The following is a 23996-nucleotide window of genomic DNA, read 5'->3' on the forward strand; positions in this document are numbered from 1 at the left end:
GAACCATGAGAGACGATGGACTCTGAAAAACAAACTGAGGGTTCTAGAGGGGAGGGGGGTGGGAGGATGGGTTAGCCTGGTGATGGGTATTGAGGAGGGCACGTTCTGCATGGAGCACTGGGTGTTATGCACAAACAATGAATCATGGAACACTACATCTAAAACTAATGATGTAATGTATGGGGATTAACATAACAATTAAAAATAAAAAAATTTAAAAGAAAATAAAGACAGTAGTCTGAAAAAAAAAAAAAAGAAGAAGGTAGCTGGAGGAGAGTGAATGAGTAGGAACTACCTGAACATCCTCTCCGTCTTCAAAGACAATCATGTTATTTATTTCAGTTTCCTCTCTAACATAAACTACAGAACAAACCATATTCTACCCTCAAAAACCCCTATGGCCACAGGTTTACTATTTTAAAACAGCAAAAAATTGCATTCTAAAAACGGTACTGGGGAGTGTCTGGGTGGCTCAGTCAGTTGAGTGTCTGCCTTCGGCTCAGGTCATGATCTCAGGGTCCTGGGATCAAGTCCCACATCGGGCTCCCTGCTCAGTGGGGAATCTGCTTCTCCCTCTGTGTTCTCACTTCCCCCAAATCTTTAAAATAAGAAGAAAGAAGAAAGAAAGAAAGAAAGAAAGAAAGAAAGAAAGAAAGAAAGAAAGAAAGAAAGAAAGAAAGAAAGAAAGAAAGAAAGAAAGAAAGAAAGGAAAGAGTAGCGGGAAGGAAGAAAACAACATGACAAAAATATATTCCTACATTTGTCCCCCTCCATATTTGCTTGGATAAATGAGAGATATACAAGTACGTATCCTGTGGGGGGAAAATGTATCTTGCTATCTGAAGATACTTTCTAAATGGAAGCTCCTTCAAAATCTAATTGTCTAGCTGAAAGTGAAGTCTATAATGTCAATTCAAAACATTATTTTTTAAAATTTTTTATTGTTATGTTAATCACCATACATTACATCATTAGTTTTAGATGTAGTGTTCCATGATTCATTGTTTGTGCATAACACCCAGTGCTCCATGCAGAATGTGCCCTCTTTAATACCCATCACCAGGCTAACCCATCCTCCCACCCCCCACCCCTCTAGAATCCTCAGTTTGTTTTTCATTATTTTTTTAAAGATTTTATTTATTTATAAGAGAGAGAGTGCACGTGTGCACATGTGGGGAGAGGGGAAAAGGGAGAGGGAGAGAGAGAGAAAATCTTAAGCAGACTCTGTGCTGAGTGCAGAGCACGACCCCAAGATCATGACCTTAGCTAAAATCAAGAGTCCAATGTTTATCCCATTGAGCCACCCAGGCACCCCAGGCAAAAACATTATTTGGCACCAACAAAGCAGGGTGCTTAGCTCTGTGGGGGACTCAATGATTAATCATTTTACATAAACCAAACAAAATAGATATATATTCATATGTAAATACCATCAAATTTAGGAGCATCCAGATTATATAAAACTAGGGTTCCAATTCTATAGCTTACAAACTTTCTTTAAATCTGTCCCCCCACTATGATTATATCACAAGTTTCTAAAAGACAATGACATAAGAAATATTTCCCAGTGTGTGTGTGAGGATTGAAGGGATGTTAATAGTTGAGAAACAGAAGAGGGACTCTTATCCTCAATACATTTCTGAGATCTTTGATCCTCTAACACTCTAATCAGAATGGTCCAGCAAAGGACATTTGTTAAGTGCTATCACTTTTGAACATCAAAATGCCTCAGTAAAATCTCCACTAAATTAAGCTTACTCAGAAGTAATTGAATCTGTACAGCATCAATTTTAGGATATTATTTTAAAAGAATTTAATTTAAAGACAAAATTCTGAATGGCTTGTATCACACGAGGGTATAGAAGTTGGAATTTTTTTAATTAAGTCAGTTTGCATGAGTATTACCCATGTATATCCAATAATTCTCGACTACTTTGAAGTTACAGCTCCAATATCTTAGCAGGGCCCATGAAGTCCTTAGAAATAGAAACTCCACCTTATTTTATCGCCCACTGTTTCCACTCCATCATAAAGGACACCTCTAATTCTTGTACTCACTCTTCTGGTTTTCTTGTCCAGAAAGCAGCTTCTTAGCCTTGAAGACTCTGTCAAGGTCACTTACTCTGCAAGGCCTTTCTACATCCCAGGGAACATTAGTATCCCCCTTCTCTCCCATGCTACTTTATACATAAATGTCCCAAGTGTTGCAGCCATTTGTTTACATGGCTGTCTCTTCTACTACATCCAAAGCTGCTCCCGGAGTGAGCACCATTTCATACCCATTTGTTGTATCTTCTGTATTTGGACCAACACCTGGCATGCAGCACACTCTCAGTAACTTGGTAAATGCATGAATGGACAGAAATAGATAAAGGCATATTGTAGAAAAAGGCAAAAACAGATGCTTACTATGTTTTAATATAGTGACCAAACAATATCTCTGGGGAAGAAATTGCAGATGTATTTCTGAACTTTCCTTCTCTCCAAATTTATACACATGGTTGACTTGTCCCTATGCATACAGATGAACCTATTCACAGACATCATTTCCTCATGGACTCACAGATGTGAATACTAATTTGAGACAGCAATTTATGATTGGGGTTAAATATTTTCTATTTTTTGCTCCTTCCCCACACACCTGTTCTGTCCAATCTTGTCCTTATTCATTATGATCATGTTCTATACCTAGGAAGTTGAGCAATATAACTCACATTCACAGGATACATTTTTCTCTGGTTTATAGCTAGGTTTGGCCAATGGGAATTCCTGGCCCAGACTAAAGAAGAGCAGAAAGAAGTCAGAGTATTTATTCTCCCAGCCTACAGACCCATTTTGGGTAGCACTCTCCAAATCCTTCTCCTTTCATATTCCATTCCACTCTCTCTCCCTGTCCCCGTCAGCCTACGGGTGCAACAAAGTGGCTATGGGCAGGAGCTCTCTACCTTGGCATTACTGACGTTTTGAGCACCATATTTCAAAGCCATGAGAAGCAATCCTGTGCCCCACAGGATGTCTAGTGGCATCCCCGGCATCAACCCAGTAGATATAAATAACCTTTTATAGCAATTTATAATTTATAGATTACTTTCACCTATTTAATACCACTTGAGCTCCATGACTCTATAAATATTATTAGAATGTTTATTTTTAGGGGCACCTGAGTGGTGCAGTCCGTTGAGCATCTGACTCTTGGTTTCGGCTCAGGTCATGATTTCACAGTCCTGAGATGGAGCTGTGTTGGGCTCTGTGCTTAGCATGGAGTCTGCTTGAGATTCTCTCTCTCCCTCTCACTGTGCCCCTCCCCCAATCACACACACACACTCTCTCTAAAATAATCTTTATAAAAAAAGGACGTTATTTTTACCAATGAGAACATGAAACCCAAAGATACAGTAGCTAATAAACCTATGCCTAAAAATCCTATAGAGCAATAATAGTATGTAAAGAATTTCTTATATCCAAGTCATAATCTTGTTCCATACCGGCTTTGAACTAAATTTCCTTATATTGCTATTTGCCTAAATTCCAGACATCACCAGGGCCATTAAGTTTCATATGAAATGCAAAAGTCATAATGGAGTTCTCTGGGCATTATGTTAAATGTGAGTCATATAGTTCGTCATCTATTATCTCTTTTTCTTCCTCTAAGAAGAATAATGTTGCAGTCATGTTGTATTGACAATTGGAATCTTCTTCAAAGATAATGTATTCTGAACATCTTCTACAAAAATGCCCACCAGGATTACAATAGAAAAATAGAATGACTCCAGGCATGCTCATGTATTTGATCATTTTATGTTAAATCAAGAAAGATGCTTAATGCATTTCAGAGTTTCAGAGACTGCTTCTATCTTTCCTCTCCTCTGCCCGCTACCACAGTTAATGTAGAAAACCTGGACCCACTGAAATTTTCTCATCAGACAAAAAGACAAAAACTGCTACTGGACTTTAAGAAACTAAGCGATGTTAACATGTGTGCTGTGAGAAGTTCACACATCAGAAAAGGAACAGGTAATGTCTCCATTAGAATCTCAGGGAGCATTGATTGATGAGAATTGGTAAGACCAAATCTTTTCTCCAGAGTCAACATTTCTTTTTCTTTCTTTTTTTTTTTTGAGGGGAACACTATCTTGGATTCACTATCCCCAAAGAAAATAAAGTCAAAACATGTCATTTCTTGAGTCGATAACTACTAGTCCAGTCATAGTATGGGCTCTGCAGTCCAACAGATCATAAGCCAGGGTAGTTAGAGAGAGAGTAATTATGACCAGTGCCAGATATAATTACATTCTCCTGCCCTAAAGTTACCCCTGCTGTCATGTTGTCACTCCAATGGCATCACCATCAGGCCAAATCCTAGAGAGTAAAGTCACTATCTTTTGTTGAGTTCCTAAATGTACCAGTATCTGTGTATCCATCATCTCATTTAACCCCCACAACACCCTTACAAAGCAGACATTGGTGTCTTCCAATTACTAGGATATGGATGTCCAAAGAGGAATCAGATCTACTCCACCTCAAGACTAGTCTCCCCACCTTCACTGCCTCTGGTTGAGTAAGTCAGACCCTATCTATCAACAATCATATTATTTGTACATAATAGACATAATATGTTGAGTAAAGAAACAGTTTGAAAAGTTGCTCCAGTCTTTGGTCCTATTAAAGTTAAGAGTGAAATCACAAAATTGCCAATCATATTTCTGGTCACGTCTCAAAAATTTGATGGCTCTACTTGTGGAAGTAAGCTTTCCATCTTACAGAAACAAGAAAACTGATCATTTCAGCTTTTTCTATTATAAATATTTTTCAAATATAGATAAATTATTTTGAGGGAAAATTAAGATATAGTAGAAGTAACAATGAAATATCTATTAGGTAATAAATTAAAATGTTGAGATTACACAAGAAAAAAAAAAGTCGAACTAGAGACTGCCCAAATAATATTTTGTGGTTTGTAAAATGTGGTTATCAAATTTTTGGAATGTTTGCCTATCAGACCTGCAGAATAATGCCCCTTCCTCCTCCCCCAGCCGTGAAGATGTCCACATCCTAACCCTGTGAATATATGAATATGTTACCTTACATGGCAAAAGAGAATTAAAATTGTAAGTGGAATTAAAGTTTTAATCAACTGACCTTAAAATAAGGAGATTTTCCTGGATTATCCAAGTAGCCCAATGCAATCACAGTGTCCTTAAATACATAAGAAAGGCAGCAGAGAGTCAGAATGGTATGGACATGAAAATGACTACCAGCTATTTATTGCTGGCTATGAAGATGGAAGATGGTCAAGAGCCAAAGAATGCAGGCAGCCTCTGGAAGCTGGAAAAAATACAAGAAAATGGCTTCTCCCTCCACCTTCCAAAAAAAGAAGCAGAGCCCTGCCAACACATTGATTATAGCCTAGTGAGACCCACTTTAGCCTTCTGACCGTCAGAACCCTAATAAATAAATGTTTGTTGCTTAAGCCACCATGTTCACAATAATTTGTTACAAGGGCAGTAGGAAACTAATGTTACACTAAAGTAAAGACTGGAAGACACCTGGAAAATTATGATTAGATGCATCAGCCAATATCCCAGAGGACATAAAGTTTCCTGGTTAAATAGTATCACAATGCCTCTGTTTTCTTAGACACAGTTTGAAGTTAACTATATAAAGCATATTGAAATATTTTATCTTTACAAAGAAGGTTTTAGCCAACACCTTTTTAAAAACCATAATATAGATTGCCATAATGGAGAAACACTCAAAAATGCACTGAAATACTTAAAGTATTAAAGCACATCATATATCTTGTTCAAATGATTAATTATACTGCTCTATTATGATTCATGAAAGAATCCACCATGGTACTTGTGGTACAAATGACCTAAGTGATAAAAATAACCTGGATTATTAAATCCTCAAAAGTCTGCTGCAACAAACATATATGTATGGTTTACTAGACTCTACCCAATTAAAATCTTGGAAAACAAAGAAAAGAAGAGGAAAAAAAGAAGGAAGGAAGGAAGGAAAAATAAAAGAAACAAATGCTTCTCTTCCTTCAGCCAGACTTACATAGTTGAAATAGCCATTGTTAGCTGGAATGTTTTTGCAAGTCAACTTCCAATTCCTACAAATAGTTGCTATTATTAACTTATTAAACCAGAAATATCCACCAATGTAAATGTACTCTTAATAGAATATTTCAACCATTACCTTGAAGGGGTTATACAGAGATTCTGCACGTTTTTGTAGAAAGTAAATGAGGTAGATTTTAGGAACAGTTACTGAAAATAAGGCCTCAGGAGACTGGAAAAGTGGGTACTATAGAATTCTAAAAGCCTACGGAACAGAGATGCCAAAACATTAGAAGAAGGATTACAACCAAAGCTAACAGTACTATGTTGCCCATTCCGGAAGATCTACGCCTCTGTTCTCCTTTCAAACTGCAGGCTTCACAACTGAAGCTAATTCCCAAAAAAATCAATCTGGTTGTTCTTCCAATAAGTAACCTCCTTTTTGGGTCTTTTACCATGAGGCTGGACAAGGACATTTTACAAATGTGGTCCTACTGCGGCTTTTTTCAATACTATTTAGAAATGATAGAAATATAACTTAGAATTTTTAAATTATCATCTAAGTTAGGGTTATCAGTCTCTGTTACTTCCTGGAGGTGTGGTGCTTGCAGACCAAAATTTACCCTGGGATTTTAAAAGAGACTATTATTTCTTTAGAGGAAGAAATTGTGTATGTGTATATATTTATGTTTATGTTCATATTTATATTTATGTGAACTCAGTACATATATGTATATACATGTATGTGTGTGTGTGTATATATGTAGTGTATATGGAGTAATTCGACCCTGAGTGACCTAGTGGCATTGGACTAAACAAGGGATACCTTACCGCCAGCTGGACACAAAACCAGAGGTCTGTTGTGAAGTGACATCTTTAAGAGATCAAGGGATCAAGAATGATAGGAGAAAATTCAACCAGGGTTGTTTTGTTTCCAAATGTTTTCCTCTGTGTTCTGGATAGCGTCTCATATGAATCCTTTCATGAGAAAGTCTCACATCAGGCTTTTTGTTCATCCAGAATCCTCCAGAATAGAAATATAACTTGGAGAGGCAACATCTTAAAAGCTGTCATCGACCAGTCACTTACACAGGACCATCTGAAAGCCAGCTGATAACAAGTACCAGTGTTAACAGAAGACATGATAGGTGCTCAGGGGAGAAGGAGAGCACTAGAAGAAATGAAAAGGACCTAAAAATAATTAGAAATTGTAAAAAAAAAAATCATTATGATTTTTCTTGGGAAACCCCAGGGCTATAACACTTTTGATAATCAATGCATAAAATAAATACAAGATATAAAAATACAAGCTTACATGACTATTTTTAGGAAAATATAACTTATGACTCAGATGAGTTGCTGTATTTTTCAAAGTTGCCTGGAGAGGGTGTAAATATTCCAGTAATGTTGCTGTGATTAAAAGCATCTATATAACTCCTCTTGGAAATCGCCTGGCAGCCTGTGTCTCTTTTCTTTCAATCTCTTCAATGATAGTAATAGTTCCCATTTGAAGGTGATTTGACATCAGCAAATTACTAAAAGTCATTCAGAGCCAAGTGTGAAGGATTCAGAGTGAACAGTTATAGTGAATAAGTTCAGTTTTTGGTCAAAATCACAGAATGGCTAAAAAGCAGTGAGGCTAACTGAATTGCTCATTAAGTGGTTCTAATTTTAACAGTCAAAGAAAAAAATCCATTAGAGATGCATAAAAAGCAAAAACCTGTTGAAATGTAAAGGAGGATGGGGTGTGGAGAAAATACATTCCAATTCCGATCCAATGAGAATAGTTAATGCCCTATGGCCAAGGTTGCAAGACTGATACGGAAGAAATAAATTAAAGCCACATTATAACTTCCTTGTGTGGTAATTGTCAATTGCCAGCCTCCCTAGGAATCACTAAATCCTTCCCAGGGTACGTATAGCTCCTCTCATAACCCTTAACCATACTACAGTATAATTATTCCTTTGCCAGTCTGTCTTCTCCACAAGACTCTGAGCCTCTGCCTTACATTCCAAATACAATGGGACATCAATAATCGGGCATTAAATAAATGAATGAAGAAGACTCATTTGGACACGTAACCTCCAGTTGTCTTACTTAAGGTCTTTCCTGATTCAGGATCATATAGGTTGGTAGGAACACATCTTAGGCAAACTTTGAGTTCTACCTTTGCTTTTAATAATTTGTAGTTACGCCATCAAGGCATATTGGAAATCCCAAATTTGTTAGTCCTTTGTAGCTTTCTCAGTGCGACTGAGATACAAAAACTTAAAAAAAAAAAATTCAGTGTTTAAAATATTCTTATCACTTCTCCGCTTGGTAATCACTGACATCTGACTTCCTCTGAGACAGTGAGAAAACTCAGCCTGCTTGGTGGGAAAAATGAAGATAGAGCAAGTGTAAAAGCTTACAGGATGCCACTGCGGAAAGAAAAGAGCAACACCTCAGATATCTTAAACTGACTCTGCTGTAGAGGATCCTGAAGGATCGAGGGAGACACGGATTGCCTATAGTCCAGTGTCTTCTAGGAGACTGCCGAACGCAGAATGTCCGCTTCACTATCATTATTCTAGCAATCTCCCTCCACAACTTGAAACCTAGTGAGATAGTTAATAAGTTTTCTAAAAGCAGCTTTCAAAAATGCCAGTATGCCTCCAAAATTTCAATGCTCACTGAACTGATTATTATTATTAGTTTGCAAAGATAAATGTGTGACTAATTTAAAAACAAAATAGTTTGACTTTGTGAGGGTATGCGAACGTGCACTCCTGTGTGTGTGTGAAAGAGAGAGATTGAGAGAATGGAGGGTTGAAGGATCACAGAATGTTATCTTTTACCCTCTAGCACTTTCCTCAAAGCTTGAAATTTTTTCAGAGCTTTTCAATTATAAGTTTAGGGGGGCAATGTAGGCAATCATGAAAGTACAGAAAAGATACAACTTCCTATCTGTATTCCCTTAGTACTTTTATTTTTTACTATCTTTTGCCTTTGATGAAAAACTTCCTCCCCACCCATTTTTTTCAATTATTCAAAAAACAGCCCCAGTAAGAAACCAGCTTAAGTGAGAAAAAAAAAAAATATCAGCCAAATAATTTTTTGGCCCCTTGAACAAAACCCTCCTTTTATTTTTCTTTTTGTAACTTGAGACTTTCCTCTCCAGTTCTGAAGTATGTTTCTTTTCCTGTCTTCAATAAGACATTTTTTGCTTTTACTAAAAGTGATAAAATAATATGTCTTCAATTCTCTTGCAGATGAGTGCTAGGAATAAAATGACAACATAACGCTTATATTTGATAAGAAGATACTCTTAAAAAAAACAACAACACTAATTCTTCTAAGAAAATAGGTTGGCTGCAGTTTTTAGCACCATCACTTCATTTTTGCTTAATCTCCCTCCATCCTCCCCAAAGATTGTTTACCATAATATGTAATAAAAATTACATTCATCCAATAGCCAATGATTCACTGTTTGATTTTTACAGCTTCTTACCTTTCCCATGAAGAGACAAGTAAGTTAGAAACATGAGATAAAGAAAAGTTGAGTGATCTACTCCACTTCAGAGATTAAGACCAAAATAAATCTTATAAAACCTGCATCTGCCTCTCAGCCAGACTGTAGCTACTAATGCAGAGGCATATTGTATGGTAAGGCATGCTTTTAGATGTGAGGATCTTTCTGCATTTCAACATCTCTTTATAGGAAGCAGAATGTGATGAATAGTTTCTTTCTTTCTGACGCTTAACAAAAGCAAAACTAAATTCACAACTCAAATGGCAGCGCTCTTACTAATGCTACAAATCCAAAAAGCACCACACAGGTCAACTGTGAACACAAGGTAAGTTGCACAAGCATGCAGGACACAATTGAGGACTAGAAATGTGGCTGGATTTCCTTTGTGTAGGCTTCACACAAATCACTGCCCTTTTCTTTGCATGGAGGCTCTGTGGTCTGAAATGTAGAACTGAGCATTGCTGATGTAGAGAAGAGAAAGGCAGACAGACATATTTATACAGATGATAAAAGTACTATGTACGAGTGAATTTATTTTATAAGCCATATCTGTTCTTCCTTCATATTGCACATCCACTGTCAACTGTAATGTGACACAGTGGGGACACTTTACGTCCCTTAAGGATGTCACATTCTCTAATGATTAGCAAACAATATTATATGTAATATTTAAAAGCATAAACATACAGGAAAACAAAGGTCTTCATTAAACCACTTCTCAGGCTTAAACAGAGCAGTTACATGATTATAAATGTTTCTTTGCCATTAGGAGTCCCTGCCTCGTGCTGTAGCAACAACTGTCTTGTTTTACAAAAAAAAAAAAAAAATCAAAAAGTTCAAAATTCATAGCAGCGAATTCTCAAGGATACATAAGCACGCATTATTATTACTTGCTTACTGTTTAAAGTAGGTATTCATGCTATTTATTACTGAATATTCAACACAATCCCCACTTACCTATGTGAATAGAAAAAACAACACAACTCACAAGGTGTATCCAGGAATCACTTTTTAGAGTGATAATAATATACGCAGAATTTCACTAGGTTCTTGTAATGTGGTTATGCAAAACACACTTTTTTTTCTTCTGTTTTTCCCTCCCTGAAAGTGTACCAATATCTACATTGATGTTTACAGATTTCATAACTGATTGCCCATATTCAGACGCTAAATTTGAAACAGCTTTCCAGCTCAAACCAAACGGTATCTACTTTACTTATACTGTACTGATGTAGTCATTTTAGAATGTATTAAAGATGCCTGCATTTAGTAAGCCAATAATAAACAATGACTAATTTCCAGAGTAGTTTGGCTTTAAGATGGTTGTTTCCAAACGGGAGTGAAACTTTTAAGAGAATGTTAAAGAGGTGGTCTGTTGGGTTCCGTAAGAATTCAAGTAAGGCCCGGAGGAGAGGAGGTGGATTCCTTACCATTTTATCCTACTTTTTTCCATTAGTTGGAAATAACTGCAATGCTGGCAATATTTTGAATACCTATTATTAATGAAACAAAATTCTACAAATTTTTAAGTGGAGGGTGGAAACAACCACCTCAACAATTTGATTCAATAGTTTTAAAGCTTAAAAAGTTTGAATCATTCCAGTAGTATACAAAGATCATTTCAGAGCATAAGATACAAAATTACTACATAACAGAACCCAGAGTTATATTACAAAGGTACATGTTCAGAGACATTTATTCAGTTGAATAAACATTCTGTAAATAAAAAGTGTCATCAACACATTAAGAAAATGCTGTCATAGCAAAAAATTAGTAAATCATTATTTTTATAAGGAATGTATTTCAAATGGGCTTTGGTTGTACTCATTCACATTATAGGGGACTGAAAACATGTCTCATAAAGAAATAGAATAATATTATATTTTAAGAGGAAAACTATGACATGATACAGGTCACATTTTAATTGAATGTTTAATAATGAGCAACTAATTTGAGGAAAGCCACAATAAATTACAAAAAGATATTTTATAAGGAATTCACTATACTTTGCTTTCTTTCAAATGTTGTGAATATTTAGAAACCAAAAACCAGAAAACGAAAAGAAAAACATGTATTTTCTTTCTGGTAAAAGGTAAATAAAATGTATGTTTTAAAAATCTTCTAGGTAAACTTTTATTCTCTATAAAAAGGCATTTCCTATCCTAAATAAAATGGCAATTTATAAAAATAATGAATTTATGTTTCTTACTTGTATTAATAATATACATAACAGACTATGTGAATACTGAGTGAAGTAAAGAATACTAAGGTAAATGACAAAAAAGGAAAACATATTAATGAGGTGTTCCCAAGAGCAGAGAGTGGGTAGAAGGAGGAAGTGCCTACTAGTCTAAAATCTACCTTCCCATCTTTTGATTTTAACTTTGATTAAGGTTTACGATGGTACTATTAAAAAAAATTGGACTGAGTGACCTAATTTCAAGAACAGAGTATAAAAGATATTAAGATAGGATGGTTGAAACATCACTGAAGCCTTTAAGAGAAATACGTGAATCCAATTTCATTCTCCTAGAACTAGTTGACTATAAATTAGACATGTTCTGTCCACTTCGCATATACACAGTGGTTGAGGGTGTGGCCCCTGTATTTGACCCTCTGCTCGGCCACTTTACAAATTGTGTTGATCATGAGCAATTACTCAACCCTGCTGTGCGTCACTTTCCACATCTACAAACTAATGATAATCAGCTCTATTTCACAGGGTAGTTGTACCTATTTAATGAGTTAATATAAGTAAAATATGTTGACCAGTGCATAGGATATGACATGTAATATAAGTTTAACTATTATTATTTATGTATTACCCCGCTGAAATGGAATTTCAATGGGGAAAGATTGTTATCTGTCTTCACTGTTGTTGCTTCTCTAGTGTTTAGAACAATGCTTTGCCCACAATTACATAATTGGCATACAATAATCACTCATTCATTGTTTGCTCTGAAATGGTAACTGTATTACCTCTGTGTCTGTACATATATAAATGCATATACATATTATACATACATGTACACGCACACAGACACTAGTTTCTTATTAAAGGTAAAACATTAGAGAAAAAGGCAAGAAGTTTTAGTAATAAAGTAAATTAAATGTTCCTGACCTAATAGAATGTGCACTGGTTTGGAAAAAATAGGTATTACCATCTTTTGTTCCTAATGCCGTATAGACATGCCATCTGTATCTAAAATCGATCCTTGTGTTCAACAGTTAAATGCAACGAAAAGCAGATTCAGATGCAATTAAAAAAAAAAAAAAAACCCTTTAAGTTGATGCCACGATTATTGTCATTTCCCTGAAAAAAAAAGAACTGATTAATCTGCCATTTTTAATATAGGAGGTCAAATGTAAAATTAGCTCTAGAAGCTTAGAAAGGTAATTCTTTTTTTTTTTTTTTTAAAGATTTATTTATTTATTTGAGAGAGCAAGAATGAGAGAGAGAGAGAGTACGTGAGGGGGGGAGGGTTAGAGGGAGAAGCAGACTCCCTGCCGAGCAGGGAGCCCGATGCGGGACTCGATCCTGGGACTCCAGGATCATGACCTGAGCCGAAGGCAGTCGCTTAACCAACTGAGCCACCCAGGCGCCCCTAGAAAGGTAATTCTTAGAAAAAGTCTATTCAGCTGTCATGGTCCATTGCCTAGAAATTCTGACCAAAGGGCAGAAAAGAAGGAGTTCCTCTTCCTGACTTTTGATGAGTTTACCCTGTATTACCCTAACAAAATCACCACTTCCTACATCCCACTGGACATATATATAGTTCCTAGGCTGCTCATTACATATTTTATCACATGAATTTTTAACCTTATGAAGCAAATAAAAAGGCACAGTAAAAAAAAATCCTCAATGTGTCCGTGGATTCGTGTAATGATGCAGTGTATTGAATGCATATATATCAATAGTTGGTGAAGAGTCACTCAGAGTATGGTACCAGCTTCAGTACATGTTTGGCAGTTTCCATATGCCATGAGAACTCAGACCCACTGGATCTTTGTCAGACCAATTAAACCACTGTGCATGAAAATCCACTGAGACTGTCCTTAGAAAAGAGGGATTATTAAACCTACATTATTATAGTGTCAACTGACTCTTTCTCCACTTAACTCCTACTGCTTTTCCTTTGGATCTTAATGCTGAAAATATCCTAGAAATGTAAGACTACTACACATTACTATCATCATTTAAAAAGACCTCCTACATTTGTGGAAAACTTCTTGGACTATTTTATATAAAGATTGATTTTATATTAATTAATATACTTAGATGCACTTATTGGTTGGCAAAATTAAAATAACTAAGATGCTACTTTATATCACAAATCCCTGTGAAGGCTGAAAATTGCAGGAAGCATTCAATGATGTGCATAAAATTTAGAGTTAATAAGCTAAAAAATGAACTTCAGTTGTATCCCCCTAAAATTCATATGCTGAGGCTCCAAACCCCAATGTGACTGATCTGGAGCTATAGCCTTTATGGAGGTAATTTGGTTGAAAGAAGTCAGAAGGTGAGGCCCTGATCTATTAGAACTGGTGTCCTTAGAAAGAGGAAGGGAGAAGGCCATTTGAGGACACATTGAGCAGATAGCTGCCTACAACCAGGAAGAGAGTCTTCATCACAAACGAAATTTGCCAGCACCTTGATCTGGGACTTCCGGTGTTCAGAACTGCGAGAAAATAAACTTCTGTTACTCAAGCCATCCAGTCTCTAGTATTTTGCTATGGCAGCACTAGCAAGCTGATACTGATTCTCTTTTAAACCTGCTAAGAATACATAGGAGGTATTGTGGACTAGAATAAAATGCATACTGCAACCTATGTAAATTAAAATCTATCAGGGATACTATGCTAAATATGTAAATATGTAAATTAAAATCTATCAGGGATACCACCACACTAATAAAAATTCTCAGATTTGGTGAGAGAAGTACATTGGAGGGGAGACGACTATAGGGAGTTAGTGGACCCTGTTATATGGAGATGGATGGGATCTAGGAGAGATTCTGTTTTGCTTTTCCCCAGTTACATATGTCACATGGAGATAATAATAAGACCCGCCTCTTGGAGTTGCTAGAAAGGAGTAAATACTATAATGTAGTACACTCCTTAGCAGAGTGATTGTCGCAGAATAAAAGCTCAGTAACTGATGGCTCTTAGAGACTAGTCATGATGTGTGAAACAAAAATTCCCAGGAAAGATTGCACGGAAGAAGAAATAACTGAAAAAACGATGGAATTTTTTAAGTGTCAAAATGGATGATATAAGATATTAAACTGTTACAAGCCGTTCCTAAACCACTTGCTTTACAGCAGTGAGCTCTTTCTTCTCCTTCACTATCGAGACATCAACAGGCACCGAAAGTCTTTCTGATAATAACTAGGACCTGTTGCTGTAGGCAGAGACACACCTGTTGCAGCTTAATCAGGGATCAGCGTAACTTTGAAGAAATGAATCAGGAAAAGAGAATAGCAGATGTTTCAAATAAGCAGTAGGACAAATTAAAACAAATGCCCCCCCCAGAGGAAAAAAAACAAAACGAAGAAACTTTTTAATATAATGGGTAGTGAAAATATGCCAAACGTGTAAATGCATCTTAAGAAGGCTTAGAAAAATTTATGGATGACCAGAAATATTATCTTAAATTGTGGTAATGCTTGACAAAGCCCCAATTGTTTTGTGTGACCCCCCATAAACCCTGTCATGTACTCAGAGCGGGGGTTGTTACGTAAAATGACAGAGGATGGTTTCAACAGGCTTCCGGACTCGAAAGGACTTACACAAGGTCACACTGGCCAATCAGTGACAGAACCAGGACAAGAAGGCAAATGTTCAGATTGTCTTATCCAGCTCATTTTCTATTTTGCCAGAGGCCTTCGAGAAGTGAACTACCGAACAGAAGTTAGGAATTTCAGGGGCTCCCACCCAGAACTGTTGTAGCCTGACCTACCATCTGTAATCAGAACTGAGAAGGGGGCAGTGTTAACAATTCAGGTTTCTAGGCTATAGTGCAGACCTACTAGAATTCAATTTCTGAGAACTGAATGAAATTAGGACAAGAATCAACTACATGGCGATAATGTGGCCACTTTTTTAATTATAGTAGTCTAATAATAATACGAGGGAGAAGGTGAATATGTTGCTAATGCAGTGGTTGTGCGCTTTTCTTTTTTTCCTTTTTTACTTCTTTGTTCCTATCTTTCTCTCAAAAGTATGGGAGCAGAAAATGAATGGAAACAGAGCAGTTGGACATGATATTCCAGACTAAAAACAAAACCCAAACCAAACCGAAACACCTGGTCTAAATGGCAGGAAGTGGGTGTTTACTACTTTTTGACACTAATCTTGCAATCATATCAAGCCAGGTACCGTTCTTATGGTTACTGGGGCCTCGGGCCAAAATTCAAGGCCACAAACATTTGCTTTTGTCAGACCTGAAACTCCTTTTTCTGATATAATCTCATTACATCCTGGATGCCTAGCTCGAGTTGGAGACACTTGGTGCCTTAACAGAGTTCTAGTCTTTAAAACTACTGAAGGCTACTCATCCTTCCCCTAAGGCCCTAAGCAGAATCCTCATTTCTTCAGGACTGTTGATCTTGTGAGGTGCTGACCTAGTTATCTGCTCAAAGCAATTTACACCAGGGTGCGCCAAAGACTAAACCCAACTCCTTCAGAAGTCATTTGCAATTTGCACTTGCAATTTAAGAGTGCTCCTTAGAATATGGGCTCCTAAGGAGTATTTTTTTTTTTTTTTGAGTAGAGTTGACACACAATGTTACATTAGTTTCATGTGTACCACATACTGATTCAACACTAAGTAGTTGTAAGACATTTCTCAGCTCCCACTTCACTGCTCATCACTCCAAGAGCATATTCTCTCTTCTAGACCTCTTTCCTTAGTAAACTAAGTGCATGTTTCTCTTTACAGATATTCCAGGCTCTCACCTTTAAAAGTGACGCTCACCATGGGCTTTCAAAATAAAAATGGAAACTTATACTTTATTGGTGAGCATGCATTGGTACAGTGAATGAATAATAACTGCAAGAACATATAAAGTGACAAATACAGACACTCATGCCTATGCTTGGGCATATACGTATCTATTTTTTCCATAAGGAAAGGGATAATGATAAAGATAAGAATCTGTACCAGATGAGAATAAGGATCACAAGAAAAATACTGAAAACCAGCAAGTTTGCATGTTTCTTCATACCCCTTCAGAATATATCAGAACTCTACTGGGTGACCAAGTGCCTCCCTTATTTGCTTTGCCTATTCACTTAATAGTTTAATTTTATCTTTTTTTAGGGTTTGGTGTTGATACCACCACCAAGGAGGAAGGAGAGAAAATGAGAGTATTTCTCATTTGCTACTGAAATGAGAGTCAGACCCACACAGAGAAGGCAGGGACTCTAGCCAGCCCAGCAGGTAGCCTTTTATCATGGAGAAGTCCACCCAGCAGGGAAAGAAAATAACAATTAGGACACTCAGAGTCTGATATAAAAGTGGACATACCATAGTCCAGTAATCCAATATGAAGGGATCTTCAGGATATCTAGCATCAAAGCCCAAGCCCTTTGTTTGTTCAACAAATATTTATGAGTGTCTCCTATGTGTTAGGCACTCTACTAGGCACTGGGAATACCATGACTGACCAGACAGATTTGGAGGCAGTCCCTGTGAGTTTCATGTATATACCTTGCCTACCTGGCCTATTTTTGCACTGCCTATCTATGTAGAGACTTGTTCTAGCCATCGTTTTAATTACATGCCAAAGCCTTGCACTGTGTATTAAAGATTCAGCAAATTAATACAACCTCTATAAAAGGAATGGAAAAAAATCACACACATCCAAGAAAAGTGTTTTGCAAAGTTATAGATTGAAAATTATTCCCAGAGACATATTTCAAACTGTGGATTTACTTCTTAAGGGCCTTGGATTTTTCTAGAGATAGCCTCAAAAATACAGTTAGGCTTAAAGTGACTTACTCAATTCTTAAGGTGTTTGTTTGTTTTAAATCACATATGGTGTTTACAAATCCAGTTAATTAATTAGATCTGCACATTATACCCACAGCCTTTTTGTTTTTTGTTTTGTTTTTGGTAGTATTAATTGCAGTTTATGACTGCAAAAATGTTTGACAACCTGGGGCATGTTTTAAGGAATTCTTCTGAAGTGATTTTACCCAGATAAATCAGAAAACAGACTGTATTCAAAAGCACAGATTTCACAACTTTCCCCAAGTGCTCACAGTACACTTGAATTCCGACCTGGTATTTCTTCAAAGACTTATAAAGTTCTTAGGCTAGTTCCATCAGTCATAAATAAATTGTTCCTTGTTTCAGTTTCCTCACCTCAGAAATAACAATGGTGCTTTTCCTCACAGATTGTTCCAAGGAGCAAATGAGCAAACATAGCATTCAACGCTTTGAAACTTAAGAAGCATGATGCAAATATAATCTATCATTTTCTGCTCCATAATCTTCTTTATAATATATTAATTTCATGAGGATAAAGACTCTATTTTATTATTTTTTGCATAGCCAGAACAGTGCTGATATTAGATGTGTTAAAAGTGATTAAACCAGTCTCTAACATTCTCATTTTCTTCTTTAGATTTTGTGATGGAAAATAAAATATTATCTTATCATTTAAAACAAAATATCCCAATGCTGAAATTTATAGGGTATCAGGTAGTTTGTTCTCAGCCTGTTTCCATCTGTCCCCAGGCACCTCCCTACATGGTAAATTCCAGTAATCACAAAGGAGGCTGATCAAGAGAACCAAGGTGGATGACGACTGGGAGCAAGAAAGGTGGAGAAAGAGGAAATTTGTGCAAAATAGGAACCAATGGTGACATGTTCAAAGATTAAAACACACACACAGAGAAATGATCATAGGCTTCTCTCAAGCTTTTTGCTGGTTGATGAATGCTTCTGGAATGGTATGCTGTTGATGATTCTGATTCAGCTCAATAGTACACTAAAATCTTTGGGAGTGTTATTTTTTTGTTTTGATTTATTATGTTTTTCCAATAATAGCCATAGTTTCCCACCCAAACAAACTGCATCAGTGGTTCTGAACCCTTTTCAACTGCTTCCACAACAAAACACATTTTTTCCATGGCAACCAAGAACAGGAACACATATACACAACTGAAATAAGGACTGCACACAACAACATTTACTCTTACTATATGGGTGATGTACTTGGAATGGTTGTGTTTTATTTCACATCTTTCTAATTGTGGTAGAGATGCACTAAATTGATTCATGCCTCAAAAATGCGTTGCAACTCAAGTTTCAAAAGGCTGCCTTAGAATGTTCTTTGTGAAAGTTTTTACGTATATCCTCTTTATGTGGTTGCAGTTAGATTATCCCAAAATTCTGGACTTCTTTCCTCTATACTTTGTTTTCGAATTGATATGATTTGTTACAGGATTCACACTTTAAGTATACCTAAGGAAGTTTACTATTTTTGATGAGGAAACATGACATTTTCAAGAACCAGGAAGTGGTAACTGTTCTTTCACCAGCTTCTTATACTGGTCTTTGTGCTCAAAACAAATTGAGAACTTGAGGATAATTAGGTTTTATTCAGGAATTTCACTACAGTTTCAATAATATTTCTGAAAATGTCATTTTTGCAAAATTAAACAGCTAATAAAATAAAAATCTTGAAATATATACATTAGAGATTTACATGGGTTAAAGTACATTTCCTATCACTCTACATTTTAGTATTCTTCCAATATTTATTTATTATTATTATTTTTTAGAGAGGTTGTGTGTGTGTGTGGTGGAGGGGTAGAGGGTGAGGGAGGGAGAGAAACTTAAGCAGGCTCCATGCCCAGCGCGGAGCCCAACATGGGGCTCAACTCATGACCCAGAGTCATGACCTGAGCCAAAACCAAGATTTGGACGCTAAACCAACTGAGCCACCCAGGCGCCCCAATATTCTTCAAGTATTTATTTATTTTTATTAAAGGGCTTTTATATTGACAATAAATCACCAAAAAAAAAAAAATCCCAGGAATCTGGCATTCTTAGTATTTCAAAACTTTTGGAAAACTTCGTAGGGCAGATGATATGGTAAATGTACTATAAATTTATCAAACTTCACACACAGAACACTTATGTTTGGGCACAAAAACACATACAACAAACAGAGACAAATATATAAACATAGAGAGCTAGAGGGACCACCCAGTGGATTCCCTGACTTACCTAGAATACTATTTACACAACTAAAATTCAGCCACTCTCTCTCTCAACAATATCTAAATTCTGAATTCTCGGAAGCAGCCTGAATTTATGTTATCTGACATCAAATAGAATAGCCTTCAGATAAATGTACCACAAAAGCAGGAAGCCACAAATTCCTTCTGAATGTTACTACAGTGACTTCAGGAAATCTAAGTGAAAGATTGCAAATTTTCTTAAGGAATTTAACAACAAAAACTTAAAAATTCTATAGCTAGTACAGATTCTTTGGTCAATATTTCAAGATTAAGGATAAACCAGTCCATTGGCAGTAACTGCTTAATACAACATTAATCTCTCAAATTTGTTTTACAAACAATACTTTTCATAAATATTGCTCAAAGTCCTTGCATATAGATGTGTAGGAGCACACACAAATACACACAGTGCCATCTAGAAATACACACACAGAATGAGCAGGAGACACTATCTTTTATTCTAACACACTATCTCACTGGCCTGGAAAAGACTGTGATTCCACAGCCCTTTAAAAATATTGATCAACTTAGGATTTTATCAAAAGTTGGTATTTAAGGTATTACAGACCAAGACTCAATAGGCTTAATTTTCCTGGGTCCACACAAAGCTAGAATCTCAAAAGTATTGTTGAAATGTGCCTTGGGATTTTTTTTTTTTTTTTAATTTCTGCTAACCACCTCTTTGAGAATGGAATTCCTGGTGATTTAGACACCCATTAGTAGCACATTTCTTTATTAATACTGCTTCTTTTATAAGTTTATTTATTTCAAAAGTATTTTTCCTTAAATGAGGGGGGAAAAAAACCTTGAAAATCCAATGCACAACAAGGGAAACAAGCAGTGATTGGCTGACACCCCACGGCCAAGGGCAGGCTCCAGCAGGTTTCGGAGTAGCAAGGTCATCAGAGTATGGTGCATAATGGAGCATCATATTAGAGTGGAATTCAGCCAAACACAGTAATGTATGGATGTAGACGCATCTGAAAGAAGGAAAATAAAGATTTATGCAGATTAAAAAAAAAAAAAAAGCCTGAGGAAGAATTATCCCCCAATGTCTTATACCCAATCAGAATGCTGTGGTAAAGGTTTTGTTGCAGAGTATTTTTATTTACAAATTATCTGTTTGTAAGTAATAAAAATGCTCAGGGGGAAAAAAAGTTAACTTGTCAGATGAATCCTACTCAGAAGCTTTAATAGATTTTTTGTTTGTACACAGCATTAGAGTTCAATACAAACATCACCAAACTCCTGAAAATAAACCTTTATTCTGCCTTTAAAACATTAATTCACCAGAAGTGATAATTAAGATTAGTTTTAGTGGTTTCAGCTGAATTCTTCTTGGAATGTGATTTCTCCCACAACACTAATGCTAAATAAAGCACTGTGTAATGTTCCAAAACAGAGTCCCTGCTTTAGAAAAGATTCTAAGGGCTTTTAAAATAAATAAGAGAGAAAAGTAAAGCTGACTCAAGATCTATATGAACAGATCTTACTATTTCTATAGAGTCACAGTAAATAAATGGATGGGGAACCTTGCTATAGTCTAAAAACTGCTTACATACAGCTTAAACATAAAGCTCTAAACAATTATTATACTAAATTTCCAACATAACCTCCACCACCATCCTGTCCCAGGAAAAGAAATGATGGTAAAATATCTAATAGCATTGGTAGCTATTGTGAAGCAATGGTTGTCACACTATGTTCAATTTTTAAAACAGTTCAAATTTTATTCTTGAAATTAATATACTCAATCATTAGCATTTTATCACTATATAAAATTTAGATATGATACACTAGAGTGATTAATTGCCTAACAAAGGAGGCAATCCAATTGAAAAATTTAAAAACGGTCACATTTTTTAAAAAATTTGCTAGAAAACAAATTTAGAGAAAAACTTAGTTCACGATTGTCTGTTAAGGGCGCTACGAAGGTAGAGCGCACCTGCAAAGTTGGCAAAACGTAAAGGAGCATAGAAGGCAAATAGAATCATCTATATTGGTGCAAAAGGTAAAAGATTATCCCAATTAGAATGCATATAAACTTTCATACACGCTGTATAGGAAGCTTCTATTAATTTCAATTAAAATTATGTTTTTATTGAGGAGATACTAATCCCAGATAGGAGCTTGTATCTGTTGTCACGGTTCTGTTAAAATTAAAAATTCTGTCAATTAACCTGTTGAATATATGTTCTAAACAATGTTAAGTTACTTCAATGAGTGTCATCAATTGCTATTTTACATAGGGGAAAAGAACCATTACTCTCTTTTGAATATCTATAAAATTTGAATTATAATTTCCCCAATAATTTACAGATAAAAACTACAGCCTAAAACAGAATTCTGTTCTATTGCAAAAAAGTCAGTCTTCATAGCCAAATATATAGTTATACAGACATAGGTAAATCTCAGCAGATTTCTGTCTCTATTGAAAGACATACAGAGAAAGTTACGTAAGTTCAATTTTATTCCTAGAGGTAGTATGATAAAAAAAAAAGAAAAAAGAAAAAACAAAAGCACTGGCCTCTGCATTCCATGACTTGTATCCACACTGGATCCTCAATAATCTTGTGATCTCAACCTAATTACTTTACCATAAAGGCCTCAACTTCTTAAGTTTCATTGCATCAGTCAAGGAACCAGCAGAAAACCAAATTCACACCCCAATGGTACAGACAAAGTCCTCAGTCTCTCTTCATATAAAATGAAGGAACTGGTTTGGATGATATCTTTTAATTCTAAAATGTGATGACTCCAGTGATTTTAGATACAAACACTAAATGGTCGATTATATCTTCTTTCAATTTTATATGTGTTGAAAGTTCAAATATGTTCCATATATTAATAAATGAATATCACAGTGAAATAAAAGTCTAATGGCATCATAGTTGGTCTATATGAATATATCTGTGTGTTTGTGTGGAGAAAGAGATACCAGGTGTACACTTTTCCACAAATAATGTATGTAATTACTCAAAAATAGAAGATAATAAGAAAGAATGATTTTGCTTTATTTATCCAGCTGCATGATTTACTTAAAATCTATAAATTGACTCTGTGGTCTCATGTCTAAGTTATTTATTGACTTGGGGTAAGTTTGAGATAAGTTTCAAATTGTCATACTTGGACTTCCATAAAAATTTATATATTCAAGGTAGATCAAATCAGTGGATGACCCTTTCCTTATTCATAGACATCCAGAGATCTAGGTAATGTTGCTTTAGTACATATCTCCTGACTAAAGATGTAACCTTTCATCAGTTATTAGTCACTTGTCTATTATATCAGGCCAGGTGTAACAGAAATTCCACCATATGCAGATGCACTGTACCTCCTAAAAGTGTTTTTGGTTATACACAGCAGAATCATATTGTAGAAATTATGCTTATCAAATTGAAATTAGAAGCTGTGGTTGGCATCACTCTGCAGATGCATTTCTACTGTAGTATGTATGTATGGTGTAATGTATATACACAAACAGATTGACATTTAGTTTTCTCAGTGCTGAAAACTCTAATAGATGATGGCAAGTCATCTGTTTGCTTCCAGACTGGAAGTAATTTAAAAAAATAATTTCTGCCATCTTTTTAACTGAGTATACAATGAATATATTGAATACAATTTGATCAATTAAAGAGAACATTATTCAGACTACATTCTGCAGTTCCAAAGGCAAGGGAAACTATCACTGGACTTAATATGAATTTTTCTTGAGTATTTCTGCATCAGCTACAAATGGATTTTTAAATTAATGTTTATTCAAGCTGTATCTTCTCTACTCTTGCCAAAAGTAAAGTACTTTGCTTTCCATTTACTAAATACAATAAAATTTTTACTTGCCAGTGCATTATCTAAATAACAGCATGGCATGAATAAACTCAACAGGACCTAAAAATAATAAACAAAGTAGTAACTATACTTTTATATGCTTACTAATCTTTTGGAATTATATTAATTTTTAAGAAAATTGAAAAATATTTAACACATAATAAAACTCTGACCATTAAAAAGTAAGTAGAAAAATAGAATGCCTCTGTCTTTATTTTACAAGTCAAAAGCACAATTGTACTTCCAAGTCACAAAACTTGAACAACCACTAAAACCAGGTTTACCAAGCAAAGGAAAGGTGGACACTTAATCTCAATAATGCTGTCAATGATCC

General features: G+C 35.7%; 1 protein-coding gene across 14 annotated transcripts in view; it reads right to left on the bottom strand.

Moving 5' to 3' along the window:
• PCDH7 (protocadherin 7) overlaps window positions 1-23996 on the bottom strand; it is a 419547-nt gene that overhangs the window by 388152 nt on the left and 7399 nt on the right. For 9 of the 14 annotated variants that reach the window (XM_081812504.1, XM_081812503.1, XM_081812509.1 and 6 more), the window contains exon 2: window positions 5140-5196. The exons of 4 other annotated variants lie outside the window; for them this stretch is intronic. In XM_081812504.1, coding sequence (XP_081668630.1) covers window positions 5140-5196 — 57 coding nt within the window. Of the gene's footprint in view, window positions 1-5139; window positions 5197-15276; window positions 20812-23996 lie in introns of those variants that run through there. One more of the 14 variants, XM_081812515.1, reaches the window with a different exon arrangement.

This window comes from Leptonychotes weddellii, chromosome 2 (genome assembly GCF_054177405.1).
Source record: "Leptonychotes weddellii isolate Sample4059 chromosome 2, ASM5417740v2, whole genome shotgun sequence".
NCBI classification, from domain to species: Eukaryota; Metazoa; Chordata; class Mammalia; order Carnivora; family Phocidae; genus Leptonychotes; species Leptonychotes weddellii.